Genomic DNA, 25,299 nt, shown 5'->3' on the forward strand with positions numbered 1-25,299 from the left:
CTTTCAAAATAAAAGTAAAAGGAATTGGGATGTAGCTCAGTGGCAAAGCATGCCTGGGTTCAATATCCAGTACCAAAAAACCCCAAACAAACAAAAAACAAACAAAACAACAGTAACAACAACAAAACAAATTAATTTTAAAAAGAGCTGGGGATGTTGCTCAGTGGTAGATCACCCCTGGGTTCAATCCCAGTACCACAAAAAGGGGGGGCAGGAAAGGGGGAAAGGTGGATGGAATTAGGAGGAGAGTGGGAGAGACAAGACGGGAGTCAGGAGACCTTCACTTTTAAAAATTAGCTTATGTGAAATCTGTTTGACCACAGACCTATATTTTAATACTTATGACAAACAGCACACTAGGAACTTTTATGACTTTTACAAAGCTGCGATCATACTCTATATTGTATTTTGTACCATGAAAAAATGCGCAATCTTGTATGTTGTCCAAAGACTAAGTTATACCCTCTTTTGCTATGAAAAAACAAATATTAGTGTTTCTTTATAAATAGATTATTTTATTTTTAGTTGATACATATTTATGGTACATAAAAATATAGTATGTTTATGGGTACAGTGTGGTATTTTAGTACATGTATATAATATATAATGATCAGATGAGGGCATTTGCCAAATGTACCAATACAAACATTTATCTTTTCCTGCTACTAAGCCTCTCTAACTTGTTTATCCCCCTGCACCCTTCCCCTTTTCCCTCCTCTTCCTCTTCTTTCTGTGGTGCTGGGATGGAACCCAAGTCCTCATGCATGCTAAGCAAATACTTCACCAAGCTACACCCCTAGTCCTCTACTAGCTATTTTGAAATACATGATTAACGTCACCATCAATAGTTGTCCCACTGTGCTATAGAACATTAGAAGTTATTCTTCCTACCCAACTGCTTGCTTGTATACTTTAACCATCCTTTCTTTGTCGTCCCTCCCTCCCACCCTTCTTTGACTTTGGTAACCACTATTCTACTCTCTCCTTCAATGATAACAACTTTTTTTTTTTTTTTTTTGGTGCTGGGAATCAAACCCAGGGGCACTTAACCACTGAGCCACATTCCAAGCTAACGACTATTTAATTTCCCCATGTAAGAACATGTGGTATTTGTAACTGACATATTTTGCTTAATATAACGTCCATTTGCATACATATGTAAATGCTACAGTTTCATTCTTTTTATGACTAAATAATATTCTATTCATTAGTTAATTGTCCATATCTTTGCTATTGTGGATAATGTATAATAAAAATGCATGTACATATGTCTCTTTGATGTACTTATTGCTGCATTCCTTTTTATATATACCCTATAGTGGAATTGCTGGATCATATGGACGGTCTTTTTTTTTTTTTTGAGAAACTGCCATACTCTTTCCCAGAATGACATACTAATTTATATTCCTATTAGTGTTAATGTTACTTTTTAAAATATTTTTTAGTTGTCAATGGATATTTATTTATTTATTTGTTTATATGCAGTGCTGAGAATCAAACCCAGTGCTTCACACATGCCAAGCAAGCACTCTACCACTGTGAGTTCCAACCCCAGCCCTAGTATATTTCTTGAAACCAAATTTAGGATGACACTTTAGATCTGACTGACCTTTCTAGTTTTTAAGGGTTAGCAGTGTTGCTTTTAAATAAGAATATAACTGCTTGCTGTCACTGCTGATGTTTTATAAAGTGTTAATGTAACAATGCATTTAACTTTACAACAAATTCTGAATGATTATATTTTAGCATTATAACCCACTTTACAAATGAGAAGAGAGAAGAACTACATCAAGAGGATGGTAAAGGTTAGTTTAAAATTTATTTGCCTCTGTTTTGATAAAGAGAATACAAGTTTGTGTTACTGATTTGTTTCTGGGAAAGATCTTCAGACCAAAATTTAATAATGCATTATGTTTTAGCATGAAAACATTTGGAAGGAATTCAAGATTTTTTATTGAGTTTATAGAGCATCGTGGCAACTCATATGTTAATGAAGTATGGCATGAACTTGGCAAAAATCAATTATAAGATATAATCATCATAAAATAAAAGTGTTTATATATGGCTAACACATATTTGATTCTTACTATGTGTCAAGAACTGTGCTAATGACATTAGAATGTATTCTCTTGTTTAATCCTTACAGTAACTCTTTGAGGTCAATATCATTACCCATATTTTGCTGATGAGGAAACTGAGGCTCAGAGAGGGAAAGTAACTGCCCACATCCCACCCGAGAACTGTGTCTAAGTGGGATAGGCCCAGAACAGGTCTATAATCTTGGTTCTTTGCCACATTTCTTATATATTTTTCAGCTTTTATGATAAAGGGTTATTTAATGCCATCTATATCTATATATTCATATCATAATGCAGTTGGGCCTCAATAATATGAGAGAAAGATGGCTAACATAATATTGACTTTTGCTTTAATCTTTAAACATTTTTTTTAGTTGTAGATGGACACAGTACTTTTATTTATTTATTTTGATGTGGTGCTGAGGATTGACCCTAGTGCCTCACATATGCTGGGCAAGCATTCCACCACTGACCCACAACCTCAACCCTGTTTTAATCTTCTTTTAGAATAGAACTTTTGCTACAATTGTGATAGACTCTAGAGACAGTCTAAATTGACTTGTGAATGTTTTCTTTCTTCTTCCTTGGCAACAAATAATGAATTTACTATTAAAATAGGTAACAATAAAGAAATTAGAAGTAGGGACTTGGCAAGTTTGAAAATGGGTTTAAGGATCTATGACTAGTCACATTGCTTCTGGATGAAACTATTATGTTGAAATTATTTTTATCTAAGGGAATTAATCTGAGGTAAGTTTGGGGGCCCTTTGGTTCAGCATGTTGATTTCTGGGCAGGCAGTGTGACATTTGAGAAGTAGTTCTGGCCTGAGTGTCTGTATCTATGAGGTCTTACCTGTCTCTGCAACTAGCTAGTTTGGGGAGTGGGGTGGAGGACTAATCTCTTCAGGTCTTATTTCTTCCCCTATAAAGGAGGGGCAAATTTCTTGTTTCAGGGTTCTTTGATTTTAGGCCTATGTACTTTTTTTCCACTTCATTCAGTTGTTTGGTTGATGAAACTTTTTTTATGAATATATTACATATCTAAAAATTCCACTTAAAATGTGGATGCTAAAAAGTTAAAACCTTAGAACAAAATAAGTCCTTCTGAAAACCACTCAGTAAACCAGAGGCATTATAGTAACCAAAGAAAGGATGGGAATAGGGAATATTTTGTTTCTTTTTATGTTACAGAAGTTGTGTACCTTTTTTTTTTTATTAGTGGAAATTGAACCAAGGGATGTTTTACCACTACATGCTACTTCCCCAGCCATTTTTATTTTATTTTTTATTTTGAGGCAGGGCCTCCCTAACTTGCTTAGGGCCTCACTAACTTGCTGAGGCTGATGTTGAATTTATAATCCTGCCTAAGTCTCCTGAGTTGCTGTGAGTACAGGCACTTGCCAATGTGCCCAACAAAATTGTAAGCTGTTGGCAGAGGGATTAGTATGGCTAAAATAAATGAACAAAAGCATAATGAAAATAGGATGAAAATTTCTCATGCCAAGGTATTGACATACCAGGCATTGCTGATCCTGATTTTATATATTTAATATAAATGTAATATAATGTAAATTGAAGACTCTCTCTGTATATGTTTTCAAATGATGGATTTGAAATTAATGGGCCAAAATGTAGTGGGCTGTGAACACTAAAAAGTCAAAATGTATAGTACCTAGTAATAGTTAAGAGTTGTGTGATACTTGTTATGTATCTGCATGATACAAGATGTAAAGGGTACTTTTAACTGGGTCATGGTCAAAAAGTTTGACTTTCTGTAATGGATGGAAGGAATATGGCAAAAACAAATGAACAAAACCATAATGGAAATAAGATGAAATATCCACATGTCAAAGTAGAAGGATGGAATGAGTATATTGATTCCTACTTAAATTTGTAGTTTTAAACTGTTCTGAATTTGTTTTCTTTCTTTCCTCTTCTCTTACCTTTTCTTTTTCTTGCCTCCCTTTTCCCCTTTCTTCCTCTCTTTCATTAGATTTATAAAGAAAAGCATTTGACTGTGTTTTAGTTTAAACTGAAAAAGCCTCAGGACTTGGCAAATCACTGATTTCCTTGTGCCGGGTGCCATCTTGTGGCCTTTTGGTTACAGTGCAGTGTGATTGCCTTAATAGAAAACTTGCAAATCCCATTTCTGATGTCCTGACTGAATGGTACAAATGGTCAGGGCTTGAAGTTAATGAAATCAAGACCACAGAGTCGATTCTCTTTTTAGAAATATTTTTAGTTGTAGATGGACACAATACCTTAATTTTATTTTATTTTTTTTGTGGTGCTGAGGATTGAACCTAGTGCTTCATATGTGCAAGGCAAGTGCTGTACTACCTGAGCTACAACCCCAGCCCTATAGAGTTGACTCTTTACTTCTGGCTAGCCTTGGTTACACACTGGACTCCTAAGCCCAGCCAATCAACTTTAAGTACCATTTCCTAGTAGATCATTGGCAGAAAAGGAAGAGGAGTAGGTTCTCTCTCCTCCGCTCTCCTTCTCCTTCCTCTCCCTCATTTTCCCTCTCTCAGTACAGGGGATTGAACCCAGTGGCACTCTGTCACTGAGCTGCATCCCTATCCCTTTTTTATGGTTGTGTAATAATTATACAGAATAGTGGATTTCACTGTGACACACTTGTATATGCACATGACATAATTTGGTCACTTTCAATCCCCAGTACCTCCACCTTGTCCTCTTGTCCTCCTTCCCCCAATCCCCTTCCTTTACCCCACTAGTCTCCCTTTTGTTTTTGTGAGATTCCTTTTTTCCATTTTTTTTTCTTCTCTAGCTTCCACATATAAGAGAAAGCTTAGAACCCTTGACTTTCTGAGTCTGGATTATTTCACTCAGCATAATGTTCTCAAGTTCCATACATTTTTCGGAAAATGAGAAGTTTCATTCTTTATGGCGGAATAAAACTCAGTGCGTGTGTGTGTGTGTGTGTGTGTGTGTGTGTGTGTGTGTGTGTAACATTTTCTTTATTCATTCATCTGTTGAAGGACACCTAGATTGATTCCATGACTTGACTGTTGTGAATTGTGCTGCAATAAATATGTGTGCGTGTATCTCTATTATAGTATGCTGATCTTAATTCTTTTGGATAAATACCAAAGGGCACTATAACCCATTTCTTGTCTTTTAAAGAACCACCATACTGATTTCCATAGTGGCTGTACTAATTTACATTTCCACCAACAGTGTATGAAAGTTCTTTTTCCCCAGCATCCTTATATTCTTGACAATTGTCTTCCTAATCAGAATGAGATGAAGTCTCAGTGTAGTCTTGATTTTCATTTCCCTAATGGCTAGCGATATTGAACTTCTTTTGGTTTACTTTCTTTTTTTATTTTTGAGAGAGGGTCTTACTAAGTGTTCTCAAACTAGCTATCCACTTGCCTCTGCCTCTCAGGTGCTGGGATTACAGGTGTGTGTCTCTACCAGGTTGGTGCTTTGTCTCGTGAGGCTGGGTCACAAGTACTGTAGTTTCTCCTTATCTGAGGGGGATATATTCTAAGATCTCTAGTGGATGCCTAAAACTGCCAGTGGTACTGAAACCTACATATACTGTTGTTTCCATATGTACATACCTATGATAAAGTTTATAGATCAGGCACAGTAAAATATTAACAGGGGCTAGGGTTGTGGCTCAGTGGTAGAGTGCTTGCCTAGCACATGTGAAGCACTGGGTTCAATCTCAGCACCACATAAAAATAAATAAATAAAATACAGGTATTGTGTCCATCTACAGCTAAAAATATTTTAAAAAGATATTAACAATAATAACTAATAATTTACAGCAATTATAACAATATATTGTAATAAAATTTATATAAATATAGTCTCTCTCAAAATATCTTATTATAATGTACTCACCCTTGATGTGACATGCTACAATGCCTACATGATGAGATGAGGGAAGTAAATGATGCAGGCATTGTGATGTACTATTAGACTACTTCATAAGGGTTACTTCAGTACAAGCACTGACATACTGATACTTCAATAATCAATCTGATAACTGATACTGGCTACTAAGTGCCTGACAGGCAGGTAACACGTGCAATATGGATATGTTGGGCAAAGGGATGATTCATGTCCTGAGTGGGATGGAGTGGGAAGCATGAGATTTCATATCACTACTCAAAATGGTACTAAACTTTAAACTTATGAATTGTTTATTCTGGAATTTTCTATTTAATGGTTTTGGACTGTGGTTGACTGAGAGTAACAAACTTGGGTAACTGAAACCTTGGAAAGAAATAGTATGGCCTTCAGTAGAAAAATAAGGTACCTGACACCTTCCCTCATCCCTGTCTTTCTTTGTAGTTACTCATACTTATCTTGCAGTCTCCACAGGTGTTGGTATTCTTTTTAAAATTTTTATTTTGAGACAGGGTCTCACTGAGTTGCTTAGGGCCTCACTAAGTTGCTGAGGCTGGCTTTGAATTTGTAATCCTCCTTCCTCAGCCTTCTGAGTTGTTGGTGTTACAGGTGTGTACCACCATGTCTGGCTGCAATTCCTTTTTTACATGCTGATTTCATTTGGGAGCCTGTGGGATTCTTGAGGGAAGGGTTTGTGTCATTTTTAAAATCCCTGTTGCCTTGCAAAGTATCTTATATGTGTACAGGTGATAAATATTTTCTGTATAAACAGATGCATGATTTAAGTGACTTTTGGTGACTGAATTGGCACTTGAAGAATTTGATTTAAAAAGTTGTAAGCCTACAATTCAGGAAGGTGGATATTTTAAATATACATTTTCAGTTTTTATATAAATGTACAATATTATGCCAAAATATGTTATGTTGGTAATGATATTGGTAAAAGTTGTTTTTGCTATCTAAAACTAAATGCATAGTAACCATATTTTTTTCCTTTTCAAAAGCTAGGTAAAAAATTTAATGAGTTTATATAAATGTCTCTGAGTATACATATATGTATATAAATATATATATATACATATGTATGTGTATATGTATATAATGTTATATAAATGTCTGAGTATATATGTGTATGAATGTACAAATGTATATACATACACATTGTATATACATACTCTACATACATACACTCTATATATACACATGTGTGTGTGTATATATATATATATACATATATATATATATAATATATAAATATATATATATACTTCCCTTGAAAGAGACACATTTATGAAGCTATTTACCTGAAACATATATTTCATTACATTTTATATATTAAAAGGGCTGTATTCAAAAATATTTCAGAGGGCTGGGAGTGTAGTTTAATGGTAGAACACTTGCCTAGCATGTGAGAGGCCCTGGGTTTGATCCCCAACACTGCAAAAAAAAAGATATTTTAAAGACATAGTATTTACAAAGTTCAGGTAACAAAATAATGTAAGGATGCCTTTCAGGTATCAGATGGGGGGTAGGACACAAAAGTTTCATTAATAAAAATACCAGTTAATGTGTTCAAGAACAAAATATACAACCTGGAAGTTCATTGATAGATGGGAAGTTCAGAATGTAAGATTAGATGTGCTCTTGGACAAAGAAGAGATGATGGTGATGGAGTTTGGGGTAAGGAATGAGGAATGATCCCTGGTGTGAGATTCTGGGAACTAAATTTCTAAAAGAACAGTACACCATGATCTCTGGAAAGTTCAGAACACTAGCAGTGCATCTCTAGGAAATATTTAATAGAAGACCAGAAATTTGAGGGAGAAGCTAGGAAGTATAGATGTTATATAGTAGTGCAGTGAAAAAACAATGCATTCCACAGAAGCTTCTGTTGTCTATTATTTTGGATAAGCTATTGTCATGGCATGATTTTGACCAGCTGCACAGGCAACTGATGATACTAGTTTCCTACTTTCCTTAGTCTGTTGGCTACTGTCTCTAGAGCAGGGTTTCTCAAACTCATCACTATTGACATGTTGGACCATATAATTCTTTATTGTGGGACTGTCATGTGCATTGTAGGATGTTTAGTAGCATTCTTAGCTCTTACCCTCTAGATGCCTTTTATAGTTTGGATCTGGAATGTTTCCTGAAGGTTGGGTCCCCAGCTGTTGGCACTATTGGGAGGTGGTGGAAACTTGGGGGTGGGGCTTAGTTAAGTAGGTCACTGGGAGTGTGTTCCTGAAGATTAAATCTTATGTCAGACCCTTTCCTCTCTCTTTTGCTTCCTGGCCACTCTGTGTTAAGCAACTTTGCTCTACCATGCACTCCTGGCCATGATGTTCTGCCTGCCAAAGGCCCAAAGTGAAAGGGCCAAGTGACCATGCATTGAAACCTCTGAAACTATGGCAAAAAGAAATCTTTCCTCAAGTTGACTTCTGCAGGTATTTCATCAGTGATAGAAAACTGACTTACAATGCCAGTAACATTTTTATTTGTTTTTCATGCTGACCAAACGAGAGGGCTTCACACATGCCAAGCACATGCTCTAACACTGAACTGCACCCCCAGCTCTTCTACAGTTTTGGCAACTAAAAACATCTCCAGATGGTACCATGTCCCCTAGGGGCAAAATTCTCAACCTCACCCTGTTAAGAAGCACTGCTTTAGATTATGGTAGGTCAGCATCTTCTGGGAATAAATCTCTGGTAACTTCATCCCAGAAGGGCCCCAGGGACATCCTGTCTAGTAGACTGGGGCACCATCCTTTCTGATCACTCATTCTAGTATTCTGTTTAGGATTCAATTTTGAACCTGTAGGTTTTCAAAAGATCTTTGAAGTAGTTTATAAAAGGCACTGAAAAGGGGTACACTTAGTGATCTTTTATTCATAGGCTATTTACATCACCCAGTTAATATGAAAAGTAGTGATCTAGAGTGCATTTTCACTTATTTGTAGTTCCCCATAAATTATTGCACTATCAGCATCTGCTTTAGTAATCTAACACTAAGCTCCTCAAGGGCACAAATTTGTTGATCACTGATATGTGCCAAGAGTTTAGAGTAGTTGATTTACCAAAGTTACTGAAACATTAATGACTGGATTTTTTTGGTACTGGGGAGTGAACCCAGGAGTGCTTTACCACTGAGCTACATCCTAGTCCTAAGTTGCAGAGGTTCTTGCTAAGTGGCCCAGGCTGGCCTTGAGCTTGTGATTCTCCTGCCTCAGCCTGTCAAGTTACTGAGATTACAGGTGTGCACCATGAGTGGATCTAAAATTACTGTCCTCCATATAAATAGACCTAAGATGAATAGGAGACTGAAAAAACTCCAAAGAAATGAAATTATTAAGATACAGGCTTATTTCATGAGTAAAAATAATTGTACTTTTCAGATTGGAAAGAGGAAATCTGAGAATAGGACTCAATTGTAATAGACATTTTATCAGTTTAAACATCAAAGTACTAGCAGTTTTCAACTTTACTAATAGGTTTGTTTCTAAAATTTTAGCATTTAGAATATACTTTAGAAAAATGTTTATACATGGCAGGTGGATTCTCATGTCCATCTAAAAATACCTGTTTCTAATCACCTGTCACATGTGACAGCACTGTTTCATCCAGGAGGACAGTAAGACCCCCACCACTTCTAGTGATGGCTTTTCCCAAGGAGAGGCGATTAGCCTTAAGACAGGATGAGATTAATTCTCCCAGGTACCAGTTTCCTTAACTACAGAGCACGTCTATAGATAATACAATAAAAGTAGATGCCATATTAGGGTGGTAAATGGGGTGATGAAGTAGCACTGGAATTCTGCTTTGTATGTGGCCATTTGTTCAGATGGGATTCAGCTTTCATTTTTTGAACTAAATATAAACATCACCTGCTTATAAATTTGGTAGAAGCTTAAAATGTGACTTTAGAAAAAATGGGGCCTGAGGGGTTTATGTTATTACAGAGCAGAGAGCAGCCATCCCTATCAGATGCTAGGGAAGGTTACCACACTCACAATCTGTTCTTTATTGCTGTCCTTATAGGTATGGACAGGTGAGCCACAGTGGGGCATTAAGAGCTCAGAAACCAGCATCAGCCTGTCTGGGTTTGAAGTCTGATTTTGCCTTGGCTAGTTAGCTATGTGACTTTAGGTAATTTATCTGAGCTTCAGTTCTCTCATCTGTATAACAACTCAAAGAGGAGTTGTGGGGATTAAATTAAAATGCATCTAACCTGCTTATCATCATACCTGGCACATGGAATGTATTTCATAAATGTTAGTTACTATTGCTGTTAATAGTTTGATTCAATCTCACATTTCATTTTTGAAAGAAAGATAGAGAATAACTGCTTAGGACTTTTATATTCTCTAAGAAATTACTACTATAACACAATATGATAATAAAACAGTGACCTTTATTGAGAATTTTCAAGCATTAAAACTTGATGAAGTATTTTTCAATTTAGTTTATCAAAATACTTCAGTTTTCCAGCTGGATCTGGGATTATCTGTTAAGACAAAAAAAAGGCAAATTATTCATTTTAAAAGTCATAGTCTGGCATTAGATGCCTGTATCTCTTGACTAAAGATAAAAATTACATTTGTACACCAAACTATATCTCATATATTTAAGAAAAACTAGTTTGTCCTACCTACTAATCTCAGCTATCCCCAAAAATAAATCATTTATTTCTTAAAATAAATTAACATCTGTACTCAAGCACCCCAAAATTTACTTACAGCTCTTTTCTTGGCCACCAGGCTTTCATGGCATCTTCAGGTTTGATCTAGTTAAATCAAACACATTGAGAGCATGGCTACAGATGTTAATGTATTTTTAAAACTATTTGCTGATTAAATGATGATATGCTACAGTAACTTGTAAAGGGAGCAGTGTGTTCACTATGGGTTTATCAAGTGACTTTTTGGGAGATCCACAATGCAACTTTTTAATCTCAAGCTATAAAGTAAAAAAACAAAAACAAAGATTCAAAACAGTATCAAGCATTACCTTCAATACCTATTTAGTGAATGAGTACTCTGAAAGAAAAATGCTCCTTCCAAGAGCATGATAGCCTTAGAAATTTTCATACTTAATTTTTTCCAATATAATTTGATCTCACATTAACTATGTTACTTGCTAAAGTACATCTATCTTTACCTGTAGAAATAATTCATTGTAATCACTATGATTAATAGATTTTGAACCAGTTTCTAATAGGTCTTCAAAACAGTTTTGCCTTTGAGATCAAAGTTAACATTACAATACCAACTGAGTCATCTCAACATAGATCTGATGGATCTTAAAGGGGATTTGAAGTTATGCATTAAAGGTACTTTGAGCACTAGGTACTTTATAAATAAGTCATGAGTTAGTTTACATTTATAGATTATGGAAGCTTAGAGATAGAAATATGAATCAGAAACTGCTGTCTTACAAAGCATTTCTTGGTTAACTATTCAACGTAGGGGACATTTTGCCCTAAAGTTAGAGCAAAACCAACTGTGAATGACGAAAAACATCACCACCAAACTCAGGCAAGTGCTAAGTAAGTATCCAATTCCTGAGAGATCAGTGAGAACTCCCCAAAAGTACAAGGTAATTATGAAAGGTTTTACAGGATGAGTATTATACATTTCAGAAAACACATTAACTATCCACTTGATTAACTTTGGGGGGGGGTCACAAGCCCCTTTGAGAATCTGATGAAAACTGAATTCTTTCTTCAAAAACATACACATTATCACATACTTTGTTTTTATTTTTAACTGACAAATAATAATTGTATATATTTGAGTTTGGTCATTCTTTCAACACATATATACTAAGCACCTGCTGTGTGATAACTATTCAAACTATTACTATAGCCAGATAGTACTTATTGGTGAACCCTCGGAGTTACAGTCTAATTCTAATTTTAGATTGTGGCAAATGCTTTTAAAAACAGGTTGATAGTATACCACATGGGGTGGAGACAAAGTGGTGAGGAAAGAATTTCAAGATGACATGAGCTGAAATGGAAGTGAAGAGAGGGAACCAGTAATACAGAAAGCAGTGCAGAAGGAACAGCAAGGACAAAGGCCCTGAGGCAGGAACTAGCTTAGCATGTTCAAGGAACAGAAAAGGGCACACCTGAGGTTAAAGAGTAAATTACTACTTCTGAACTTTTGGATTGCCAAGGAATTAAGTCTTAGAAGTTTATTATTTTCCTATTCTAAAATAATGATTTCTTCCTCTAATGCTCTAATATTTTTCAATTTCCTAACTACAGTTTGTGTAAAATGCTTGATTTTTAGAAGATAAAAATCTAAAGGTTTTGGATGTTACTTTAGCAAAGGTTCAAGCAAGTTTCTAAATGTATTTTGGTCAGAGACTATTTCAGGGATTATCTACAAATTACATAGTCTCCCTAATGAAAGAATGTACCTGTTTCAATCTTTTCCTTCTTCAAATGACAAGGAGAGAATCCTTAGCTTCACTGTTTATTAAATCAGATTTTCTCAAAGGTTTTTTTACTATACATAGAAAGGTCTTCCTTGTGACTGTTTTCAGAATATAGGAATAATTTCATACATGCTCTCTAAATTTATTTTCCACATTGCCCGTTTTTTCCTCCTGGAATGGTGTATTTCTTGGCTACTTAGCTTTAAAATTCACAGTATTAAACCCCATATTCTGCTTTCTCCAGTTTCAACTACTCTTCCTATAGTCCAGAGAATGTGTGTACTTCATGATTTCTGCTGAGCAATGCTTGCTTCATTTATGAAGCCAGGACAGTTCTATTACAAGGCAATTTTTTGGCTCTAGCCAAAATCAGAAAAATCAATATGACTTACTGTTTCACTACCAGGTTTCCAGCCAGCAGGGCAGACTAAAAGGAACAAAAATGGGCAAAAGACAGTTTAAAAATAGAGTTTAGTGTTTTTAAAAGCAACTCCTGAACTTGTTTTCATATGAAACAAATTATAGAATATATTAATAACATTTCTAGACCACCAAACACTTGATTTCTGTTAGCTTGCCTGAACACACTAAAGAATTTTATTCATGGAGCTTATCAGCAGGCAGGTAATGCATTTCCATTTTTACCAATTTCATTTAGTTATATTTGTAATATAAGAAACTAATCTGAATGTCTCTAATAAAGTTGAAGTTTGGGAATCTGATCAACCGAAAAGCCTGAATGTAGCAAAAATTTCTGTGACTCTTCATAAATTTCCACCAAGTTTGTCTGCCTTGAAGTGTTTTGTAATGATGCTATGGTCTGCTGTTTGTCAAAACTTTAGAATGCACCCTGATTGCTGGGTATGATGGCGCACACCTGTAATTCCAGCTACTTGGGAGCCTGAGGCATGAGGATCACATGTCTAAGGTAAGCCTGGGCAACAAGAAAAAGAGCTGGGGAGCTGGGGATGCAGCTCAGTGCAAGTGCTTGCCTTCCATTAGTTACTGCTGAAACTTGGAGTAAAAGGATGAACTGATAGCTTACCAGTACAATACTAAATAACTCTGAGGAGTACATTATTTAAAAAGGTAAACCAAGCCAGGAGCGGTGGTGCATGCCTGTAATCCCAGCTACTTGGGAGGCTGAGATTGGAGGACTGCAAGTTCGAGACTAGCCTCAGCAATTTAGCAAGACTCTCAGTAACTTAGTGAGACCCTGCCTCAAAATAAAAAATAAAAAGGACTGGGGATATGGCTCAGTGGTAAAATGCCCCTGGGTTAAATCCCTAATAGCAAACAAAGTTAAATCTGGTCAGGTGTGGTGGTGCATACCTATAAACTCAGCTACTCGGGAGCCTGAGGCAGGAGGACTACGAGTTGGAGCCTCAGCAACTTAGCAAGACCCTGCCTCAAAAAATAAGAAAATAAAAGGCTGAGGATGTAGCTCAATGGTAGAGCACCCCTGGGTTTAATCCCCAGTACTGAAAAACAAAAACAAAAACAAACAAAAAACCCTAAATCCAATAATGTAAATATGCAACTAAGACCTATATTACAGGGCTGGGGATGTGGCTCAGTGGTAAAACACTTGCCCAGCATGTGTGAGGCACTAGGTTTGATTCTCAGCACCACATATAAATAAATGAATAAAATAAAGGTCCATCTCAACAATTAAAAAAATTTAAAAAAGACCTGTATTACAAAAAAAATGCCATATTTACACTTGATACATTTTAAAGTTATAGAAACATAATTTGAAAAATTGCAGTAGCAAAGACCTTTCTTTGAGTTTATCCAAAAAGACTATGCAAATAATGAATATATATATCTATATGAATATATATATATTTCCCAGCCCTTTTTATTTTGAAACAGGTGTTGCTAAATTGCTGAGGCTGGCTTTGAACTTGTGATCCTCCTGCCTCAGCCTCCTGAGATGCGGGGATTACAGTTGTGTGCCACTGCACCTGGCCAAATAAGAATATTTCTGCTTCTGATTCAGTAAGCAAAATATACTAGTGATATTTTGTTAAAAGCATGTCGATAATTTGTTTTTCTCAAATAATCTAATAAGTTGAAAACAGAATACTTTGGAACCACCCAAATAACTTTTAGGATAAGAAACCAAACTATGTTGCTATCTCACACTAAAAAATCAAAAGTTTAGAATTAGTTAAAGGTACCTTCTCCATGTTTGTCGGTATACTGGAATGCTTGAACCAAACGTAGTGTCTCATCCACTGATCTACCCACAGGAAGGTCATTCAGAGTAATCTGTCTCAGGATTCCTTTGTCATCAATAATAAAGAGACCTCTATGAAAGACAACAGTGGTAGGGGTAAGGTCATTTTTTTTTTCAGTTAAGTATTAGTTAATGTGAATTCCTGTACCATTTACACAGAAGGATGCTATACAGAACCAAAAATACACTACCTACTCACTCCTCTACTGCTACACACCTTCTCTCACCCCCATACCCCTTCCCCTGAACTACTATATAATTTGGGATTATCACTGTTAAATGGTAGTTTTAAAATTTGCTTTTGACTTTGAAATGTAATACAGTTGGAAATAAATAATTTAAAAAAGAAACAATACAAATAAAATAGCTAATACAGTATTAGATCATTTTACTTGGTCAGTGTTCAAATAACCTTAAATGTTAAAACTCTCAGTCTTTAGCAGCATACTTACTCTTTGGGAGTTAACTTAGTAATAGATTTTATGAAAGCAGAAAACATTAAGACTTGGCAAGCACAAAAAAGAGAGAAACCACCTGTAGAAATACATACTATGAACCTTGAAAACAGTATGCCAAGTGGAAGAGGGTAGTCAAAGAGCACATTGTAGGATTCCATTTATATGAAATACTCAGAATAAGTAAGACAAAAGACAAAGTAGATTAGTGGTTGCATAGGGCACAGGGAAGGAGATTGGGAGAACTGCTAATGGGCAAAGGGCTTCTTTTTAGAGTAATGAAAATGTTCTAAAATTGTGGTGATGATTGTACAACTCTGAGTATACTAAAATCCACATAACTGTATACTTTAAATGAGTGAATTGTAGGGTATGTGAATTATATTTCAATAAAGCTGTTATAAAAACAGGATTTAAAATACTGACCTTTTTACATAAAAAACTACTGGCACTGTAAAGCAAATAAGCAATATAATTATAACAAAACTACACCTGTTTTTGAGGATGAAGTTGGTGTTTTTCATAGAATTCTATTAGCATTTTTTAGCTCAAGTAACCCAGTGAGAGCTATTGGGTAAGATATTGCCTTGGTTTTTCCCATTCTAAAGACAGAGATTTGCTAAATGCTATATTTGTATTGAGAAAACAAATTACTACAGTCAGGTTGGAAAAAAGGAAAAGAGAAATGGATAAGGAGTTGGAGGTCATGGATTCAAGTCTGGGCTCTGCAATTAACTATATCACTTTGATTAAGATCATGGAACTCTATGAATCTTTCCTATTTATAAAAAGACAGAGTTGGTCAAAGATCTCGAAATAAACTTCCATCTCTAACAGCATATGACACTATCATAGTTAAAGTAAGACACTCACCAGTTATCTACGACATATCTACAAATAGAATAAAATAATTTCTTGATCAAAGTTTGTATCTTCTAACTTGTAAATAACATCAATTTCCAGAGGATTACAAATGTACTTGAATTTTTCATAATAGAAACTACTGGAAGGTACCTAAGAGTGTGGCCTGAGTCCTCCAGATATACACCATAGTCTTTTGAGATCTGATGGTTCAAGTCTGAAAGAAGTGGAAATCTTATTGACCCAAGTCCTCCTTGTTTTCGAGGGGTATTAATCCTGCAACAAACAGAACACTTATCTCTCAGACCTAAGTAAATGACATATACTAAAACAGTCAACATTCTTTCTCTGTATATGTATGTGTGCATATGAACACACATACATACGTTCTTCCTCTAATAACAAACTAATATACTTTCTATTTTCTTGCCTTTTTTGTCACTTAATATATTCATATCCTTTAAGCACTAAATATTGATATATAAAACATTTTTAATGTCTGGACATGCTATATTTTATAAATCTCTACTGATACTAAACTATTTGGAGTTATTTTATAAACATTGCTAGAAACATCCTTGTAGTCTGACTTCTGTACACTTGTCTGATAAGTGGAACAGATAGATTAAAGGATCTGTACTATCATAAGGGTAACCTTAGAACTAATTCCTTAGGATTAAGGAAGTTAGTTATAATATCAGATGCATCAATACCCACATTTAAATATTCTGTAAACTGAAACCACAGGGCTTGTGGGCTGGTGTCTCAATAGGAAGACATATGGGATGACTTTTTTATTGTGGATATGAATTTCAATCCTAGAAACATTTAGAATCACTAAACTGATGAAGCAAATAATCCTACAGCTTTAATATTTTTATATTATGGGGGTATGGCTCAGTGGTAGAGTGCTTGCCTAGCATGTTCAAGGCCTTGTGTTCAATTCACAGCAATATTAAAAAAAGGAAATAATCAGTATATGTTTGTATAATTAAGCTCTCTATAATGTTTAAAAGAATTTGTCATATTAGCATTACTTATTTGAGGTTTGTCTGAAAACAGACACTTGAGAAAATATATAAAATGTGTAACTGCATTTTAAAATAACTCAAAGGGAGTGTAATTAATCACAGTTCTCCAACAAATTAAAATTTGTTATATATACTCACACACAAATATGTGATAGATGTGTGTATATATACACATAAAATTATAAATGGAGAAAAGCTTTTGTTTTGAATTTGTAACTTTAAGTTTTAAAACCGAATAATACTGAATGCTTTTTATTATACACAAAATTTTGAGTCCCAAACTGTGGACACTGAAAACTCACATCCACATGCATGTTTCAGATTTTGAGACACATTGCCAAACTGCTCTCCAGAAATGGTGAATCAACTGTGTGAGTGCCATTTCTTCACACCTTTGTCAACATTGGATGAATTTCTTTCAGTCTGTTAAATATTGGCCAATCAGATAGACAGAAATATCATTGCTTGTTATTTTAATTTGCAGTTCTTTGCAACTAGTTGGTAGAACATCTTTTCATGATTAATGCATTTTAAAGATTACTTGGTAAAATGTTTAAAAATTATTGCTTCTTGAAAATTATAAAAGATGTTGGGAGTTTGACCTACTATAACAGAGGACTGTTAACAGAAAAGTAGTATAAAGATTTTATTTCTCTAGATTAAGGTTACCCAATTGATCATAATAAAGTAGTTATACAATCCAATAGTTTTTGCTATGGATATCATAACTACTGTGTTTAACTTCTCCCCAATTTTGAAGTGTCCTATATAATTCTTAAACATTTTTACAATAACTTCATTGAACTAGAAGCTCATTGTCTTATGCAGATAAATCTATTCCTGATAAATATCTCCTATTTATCATATATCCATAATACCTGATAAATATTTGTCATTTATATATATCTGATAAATGACATAACATGTTAGTAGTTATCTGCCCATGGTTTAAATCCATTCTCTCTTCCTACAAATATAAGTGCAGAATACTGACCAGGCCAAATGGGTAAACTGTGAATCAACGGAACATGCCACCACTTCAGTATTTATAGATCTGAATTCTTCAATTCTATCACCAAAGCAATGATTTCAGTTGGACACACAAATGTGCTGAAAGTTAAAAAAATATAATTTAGTATTGTCAAAATAAGCATATACCTGAATTTTTATATGACAATTTCTATAAACACCTTTACTATATGAAAATGCACCTTAAGAACTATTTTATACATGTCTTCTCAAGATGAAATAGTCCAAAAGATTGCCATTTTCATTGAATATTTAATAAAGAAATATATATTACAGGGTTCATAATTACATCTCAATAAAATTTCTTCTTATAACTCAATGGCTTGGTGATCAACCAATATTCTATTCTCACTTATAGCAGCACCCCCATTTCATTCACTTTTATTTAATAATAATTTGTATTTATTATACTGCTTTATAGCTTTCAAGGGATCCTATACAAATTTTTATATCATTTCACTAATTTTTTTTATATTCCTATACCAACCCTATGAGTCAGATGCATCTACATATTCTGGAGATGAGGCAGTGTTCTCCAGTACTCCGCATCCCTTCTTGACAGGTCATCATCCACCTTGTCTCCCAGTCCTGCAGAGCCAGGGATTTTTATACCTTAATACTCTCATGTATGAGAGCATGTTTAGAGAAAATTACCTAATGTAGTATTTTCCCAACTGTGGTAGCCACTCCTTAATCTAATTTAGTGAGTTCCAATCAACATTTAAAAAAATGAAATAAAACAAAATATGGAAATACATCATACAATAGTAAGGTTAAGTTAGATAGTTCTGAAATTTTCTGAAAGGGATCAGGTGGAAGGGTCAATTTGGGAAGGAGGTTGGGAAAATGGCTATTTACCACCTAGTATGGAAGTCTTTCAATATTTTAACAAGGAGCATGACTATGCTGATGCATATAGAATGAATGTTACTCTATATATGTATGTATTGGGTGGTAATTAAAAATATATTTCTGTGTGTCATGGCTAACAAAGTTTGGAAAACACAGATTTGGAAAACACAGATTTAGGACAAGTTCCTAACTGAGCTCAGTACAGGATTTTAAAGTTTCAGTTGTTTAAGCACAGTGCTGCCATGTACAAGAAGTCAGTTCTAATCTAGGATTATGTCCCTGGACCTGGGTTATATTACGTATTTTTATTATTACCTAAAGAGTAGTTGAAGAAGAGGAAAACAAATCCTGGCACAAGACTGAAGGGTTACATATGTGACTTTCCTCCTTATAGACTATGGCAAATGCCCCAGAAGTCTTCCTTTTCTGACTAGGCCCAGACCGATATTACACAGAAACAACAGGAAGAAGCTATCTCAGCTCCTTGCCCCAGAAGACCATTGTGAATACCATGCTTTAATGAGCTATGCTTTATTCATTATGGAGTTTTAAATAACACTAGGGAAACAAAGCAATATTAAAGGCCGGGGATACAGTTCAGCTCGTAGAGTGCTTGCCTTGCAAGCACAAGGGCTCTGGGTTCAATCCCTAGCATCACACACACACACAAAAAAAAACTAAGCATACATTAGACTAATCTCAAAATTCAGGGTGAATGTTTTATATATTTAACATGTATATTAGCTTTATGGCTTTATAACAACTTGAATTTGGAAGGTCTATCATTTTTCTATATTGAGATCTCTACTTCTGGTTTCTATGAGAAATTAACTTCTTTTTAGCTAATTATACAAGTTGATTAGAAAGATGATTCATTTTGGTCATAATGTACTCATTTTTATGAGAATTCTTCCTATTTGGCTTGTTTAAGGGTTGGCAAACTGGTTCACAGGCCAAGTTCAGCCTTTTATTGGATAAAGTTTCAATGGAACAGAGCAACAGTACTGCATTTATGTTTTATCTATAGCTGCTTGTGAGTTACAATGGTAAAGTTGAGTGGCTGAACAGAGATCACACCAAGACTAAAGTATTTACTATTTCATCTTTTACAGAAAAAGTATGCTGGACCTTGGCTTAGAAAAACAATCTATAGAAATGAGTTTAAGTATACCCTCTCTGAAAGTTTAATTTTTTTGTGGTGTTGGGGATTGAGCCTAGGGCTCTATGCTTATGTTAGTGCTGTACCACCCCCAACCCAAGTTTAATTTTCATTTATATAGTTCTACGTTAGTTCTAGTGGAAAAAGACACAGTGGCAAAGATAGAGGAATATTTTACTTTTTATAACCAAAAAATAAATTCAGGTAGAAAAAATGATAAGGTTAGGATAACTCTCTGGTCTATTTTTACTTTTATGGGATTTGAAAAATAGAACAGTAGTATTTTTCAAAATAAACTTCTTGATGTGAATAAAAGTACAAGAATATTTACTTTTAGTCAATTTTCTGACCATTCACAAACATTAAGAAAAAAATACTATAAGAACCATAACATATTAACAGGTATTATATTAATATTTTCAGGCAAATTTTCAAATCACAGGAAAGGAACTGATACAGCAAAGAATAAAAATGGTAAAACCATTGGACAGAATTATGGCATGAATCTTGCCACTAATTGCCTTCTAAAATAGTACCAGTGCACTTTCTTGCCTTAGTTTAATGGATATATTGTAACTTTCCTCTAATTTTTCCATTATGTGAACATTACATATGTAGCCATAAGTAAAAAATTATTTAGGATGATGGATTATCACTGAAATACATGGTAGATTTTATTTTTTGAATGAATTCCTCATTTGGCTTATTTTTTAAAGAACCAACAGCTAAAAAATTCTTAGCTGATGTTCTTGAATGATGATTAGTAAAGACTAAAGTTTTACTAGTTACTATTTACATGTTATTACTTACAAATCAAGTGGGTAGAAGAAAAAGACCAAGTATTTTCCACGATAATCTGTTAATTTGAGCTCCTTAAATTCTCCATTTATCACTGCTGTTCCTTCCCAATAAGGTGCTGGCTTAGAAACTAAGAAAGGAAAAAAACATGGTATTTTATAAAACCGATAAAGTTGATGGAATGGCAAAAGGACATCTTTAGAAAAATCCCTAAAGATTAGGCCTTCTGAACCTTTGAACTTTGTTGGCTTCACCTCTGGTGAAGTTTACAGACTTCTTACAACTTATTGTTACTGACTATATAAAATACATAGAATTTTAAAGAAAAATTATACTGAAATGCAACTATCAAAATATTTAAATATTGGTGATAGAGTAATACATATGCTATTTTATCTTAAAGCTGCAAGATCTGGAAGTGAACTAATGATAAGATAATTATGTGTGTAAATGTTTTAGGATTCATGTATAAACCAAACATAGCATGAAAATATGATTCCATTGGCAGCTGTTATAAGCAAGTACTATTGATGCTAATGTGGTTTGTTGCTGACATCCATAATAGGAGGAAATGCTAAATTTTAGTTGAGGGATTAGTGAAAATAAACACTTGTTTTGTATTAATGCTCAAAGACCCTCTACATTCCATCTCTGCACTATACCCTACCTTCACTATACTTCACTATAACCCCTGCTCCCGAGTTATCAACTTCCTAAATTTCAAATAATTAGATTTTCTTTTCAATAATGGCAGTCTTTCAGATATAATTTAGTTCTTCCAGCTTCTCAGACAAACAGGGAGGACGTGCTGCACACAAGGCTCATGCAAGGAGGAGGAAATATGCAAATATATCAGGCCAGAAGTGGACAACCCCAGACAATGGGATAATTTTTCTAGAGGACTTTGGAAAAAAAAGACCCCCTTGAACAGATTTCAAGTGGCCTGATGGAAACTGAATAGTGTTACTCTCTTGTAAGGGCATACTGTAACTCTACCCAACACCCTTTAATAATAATGCACCTTCATGTGGATAGCACTTATACTTTGAGAACCATCACATACATTGAGGTCATTATTTGCTTTTGAAAGTTTGACTAAAGTTCCTAGAAAATAAGGCTTAGACTTTTGTATAACAGCCAGAATTTATGGTCACTCTGAAATGAGACAAACTGAAGATCAATGTCTCTGTGAAGTTAACATATAACATGATTACTTACCTTGAGCCAGCAGCCTACCTCATTTAATAACCCTGATCTGATTAGGTAAAGGCCAGAGGGATAATTAGCTAGAACTATATTTGCTTTATATACATTACTTAAAATACTACTCAAGTGAGAGGTTATAATGATTCTAATGATGTGTCACAGTGACACTCCTTAAAGATTTTAGAATATTTTGAAAACTTTATTGGAAAAATATTTTCTGAAAATTGATTTTGTAAATTTTGGCTTTTAAGAACTGAAGTTATTTTACTAAAATCTATAAATGGAATTTCCAAAGCAGCTCCTTGTGTATTAAAAAAATTAAAATGTCCTGAATATAAATTATATAATTAACAAATATCTTAATTAAATGCAGATAAGTACAAAGAATATATAACCAGGCATGTGATGAATGCCTGTAATCCCAGTAGCTTGGGAGAATGAGGTTTTAAACAATTTAGTGAGACCCTGTCTCAAAATAAAAAATAAAAAGGGCTGGGGATGTGGCTCACTGGTTAAGTGCCCCACTACCAAAAAGTTCAGTCCCCAGTACCAAAAAAAAAAAATTTTAAATTCCCTTTCTCCATAACCCTATTAACTTAACTACTGTTAACATTTTGATGTCTTTCCTTCTAGTATTTTTTAAACACAATTTTGGATCATGTTGTACCCCTCCATTTCTTTTTTCCCCTCTTCTGAAAGGAAACAGTAAATTATGAAGTTTTTGTTACAAAAAGTGATATTAGAATATGGCCTTAAAGGCTCCATAATATTCATTTTTATGAAAAAAGTCCTTTATCTCTAATTCTAGATAATCCTATACATGACCCAGAAATATAGCAAATACATATAATTTGAAAATATTTGCCAGTAAAGGGAAAGCTATAGTTATTTTTTTTTGCTTCCATAAGCAGCTTTGTAGTGGATTTGTTTCCTATGGACAATATATGTAATGTCAGTAAACACTAAATTGGCTGACATATTTCAAAATGTCTTCCTAGGCAAGTGACACCAATGGGACTTGAAAATATGATTTTAAAAGTGTAAGACTGGTTTTCTAAAAACAAAAATCCAAAAGTAGTTAACTTTCAGTATGAAAGAACTACAAATGTTTAAGAAGGTAAAAATTTTTCTCATTTATCAATCACTCCCACCCCATCCTAAGTCCTAAAAAGATCCCATTTATTTCTGGGATTCATAACCATAAAGCATTGCTTTTTTCACTGAATACTGCCAAAGAACACAGTGCAACAATCACAAAAATCACAGAATGTCACATGGTCTGTAGGAAAAGCAGGTTACTTGAAAAACAAGTAAAAGACAGTCTTTATCAGTATTCCCAGGTTACTTCTTTTTGGCTAATCTTAATGTCCAGATGCAGCAGGCCACAACTTTCTCAGTTATCTACTTAGTCTGACGTGTCCTTCCTGAAAGTGTCTATTAGCTTTGTACACAGGACAGAAATACAAATAATCAAAAGCCAAATCGGCAGGATACAAATTTGCCACGAGATTTATCGTCAACCCAAATGTGTTACTTCCAACCTTCTTTCCCTCCGTTTCCCTCCAAAGTACAAACTGTAGCAGTACTTTCTGAGGAACAAACACAAAAAAAAACCCATTAACTGACTACATGGCTTTTGGGGAAGATGGTTTTTAATAATCTTCTTTGTAAGATACAACAGCAAAGAACAAAAAAAGGAAGAAAAATGAAACGTTTGACCTTCTGAATACTTTGTTTAGCCACTTTTCTGTTTGACTAAACTTTCTGTGAATCATTATTCAGCCTATCAATGTATTCTTTCCTGAAATAGTACCTGAAAAGAGACTGGACATGCTGCAGGCACTTTACAAAGTTTGAGGAAGTGTTTCAGTTTGCACAATATCCTCAATGCCTGCAAGTCCGGGATTAGGGTCACCCTCTTTCCCTCATCTGCGGCTTTTGGGGTAACCACTATCTCTTCCAAAATCTGATCAGTGGAAACAATCCCTTTCTCCACAACTGGCACACCCCTTCATGTTCCTGTCCCCAAGGAGAGGAACAAGCAGACACAGGGCCAGGATGCGGTCCAGGGGGTGCCGCCCAACTCCAGTCGCCCCCCCTCCCGCCCCGGGTATGATCTGTAGGCAGGGTACACGTGTCTTCGGGCTCTCCCATCCCCACTCCTACCCTCGACAGCACCACCTACTCTTGGCTTTGCTTAGGTGCAGGGAGTGGTCTGCGACTGATACCCGGGACGTCTCTCCCGGGTACACTTGTCCACCAGCATAGAAGTGGCACTCTTCTTCGCGGCTCCGGGGCCTCTCCTCCGTCTCCAAGCCCCGCAGAGCCCCAATCGGCAGCAGGAACAGCAGCACTGGCAGCAGAAGCAGCTTTCCGCTCCAACGAGGAGCCGGACTTCTCGCGGCTATAAGCCGCGGCGGCGGCGCCTCCATAACCACACGAGCGCAACAACACGTCCCCCAGCTCTAGTGCGGTTTCTCCCGCCGCTAGAAAGCTACAACCGCGTGCACAACACCCGCGTGAACTAGGGCGCGGCCTCGCGAGACCTGCTCCGCCCCACTCCGCCCCCCCCCGCCACGTGGGCGCTGACCCCGCCCTCTCGCCCCCCAGCGGGCATTTGCGCCTGCGTTTTGGGGCGGGCCTAGGGGAGCAGTGTCAATACTGCTAAGGCCACCTCTAGGCGGCTAGGCGGCGGGTGATCCGCCTTCCCCGCCTCCCGCTGTCAACATTATTTTAGATATCCTTCCATGCCCATCTCTTCCACAGGTCCTCACCACAAGCACACTGTCCCTTCAAAGGCTGAAACTAAGCTCTATGCCTGTAAAGGTTTGCATTTTATATTTTTAATGGACTTTCAAAAACGTCACATTATTTTTGTTGACAAATTTTTTTATACATTTATGAGATACAATGTGGAATGATTAAACGAATGCACATATCCATACCCTCATTTACCCTTCGTTTTTGTGGTGAAACGTTTGAAATTTACTTTTTTTGTGTGTGGTATCGGGAATTGAGCCCAGGGGTGCTTAACCACTGAGTCACATTCCCAGCCCTTTATTTTTTATTTTTATTTTTTAGTTGTAGATGGACACAATACCTTTTATTTTATTTATTTATTATGTGGTGCTGACCAGTACCTCACATGCACTAGGCAACTGCTCTACCAACTGAGCTACAACCCCAGCCCGCAGCCCTTTTGAATATTTTATTTAGAGATAGGGTCTCCCGGAGTTGCTTAGGGCCTCGCTAAGTTGCTG

The 25,299-nt window shown here is 35.6% G+C and overlaps 1 protein-coding gene across 1 annotated transcript; it reads right to left on the bottom strand.

Annotated features, from left to right (window-relative positions):
* Positions 1–10,356: 10,356 nt before the first annotated feature.
* Prdx4 (peroxiredoxin 4) lies at positions 10,357–24,581 on the bottom strand. Its single transcript, XM_047535938.1, is given in 9 exon segments — positions 10,357–10,469; positions 10,702–10,748; positions 12,799–12,833; positions 14,590–14,720; positions 16,118–16,240; positions 17,990–18,077; positions 18,080–18,105; positions 20,846–20,963; positions 24,225–24,581. Coding segments are annotated over 9 exon segments (819 nt in total). The 5' UTR covers positions 24,472–24,581; the 3' UTR covers positions 10,357–10,465.
* Positions 24,582–25,299: the final 718 nt, after the last annotated feature.

This window comes from Sciurus carolinensis, chromosome X (assembly GCF_902686445.1).
Source record: "Sciurus carolinensis chromosome X, mSciCar1.2, whole genome shotgun sequence".
Lineage (NCBI taxonomy): Eukaryota > Metazoa > Chordata > Mammalia > Rodentia > Sciuridae > Sciurus > Sciurus carolinensis.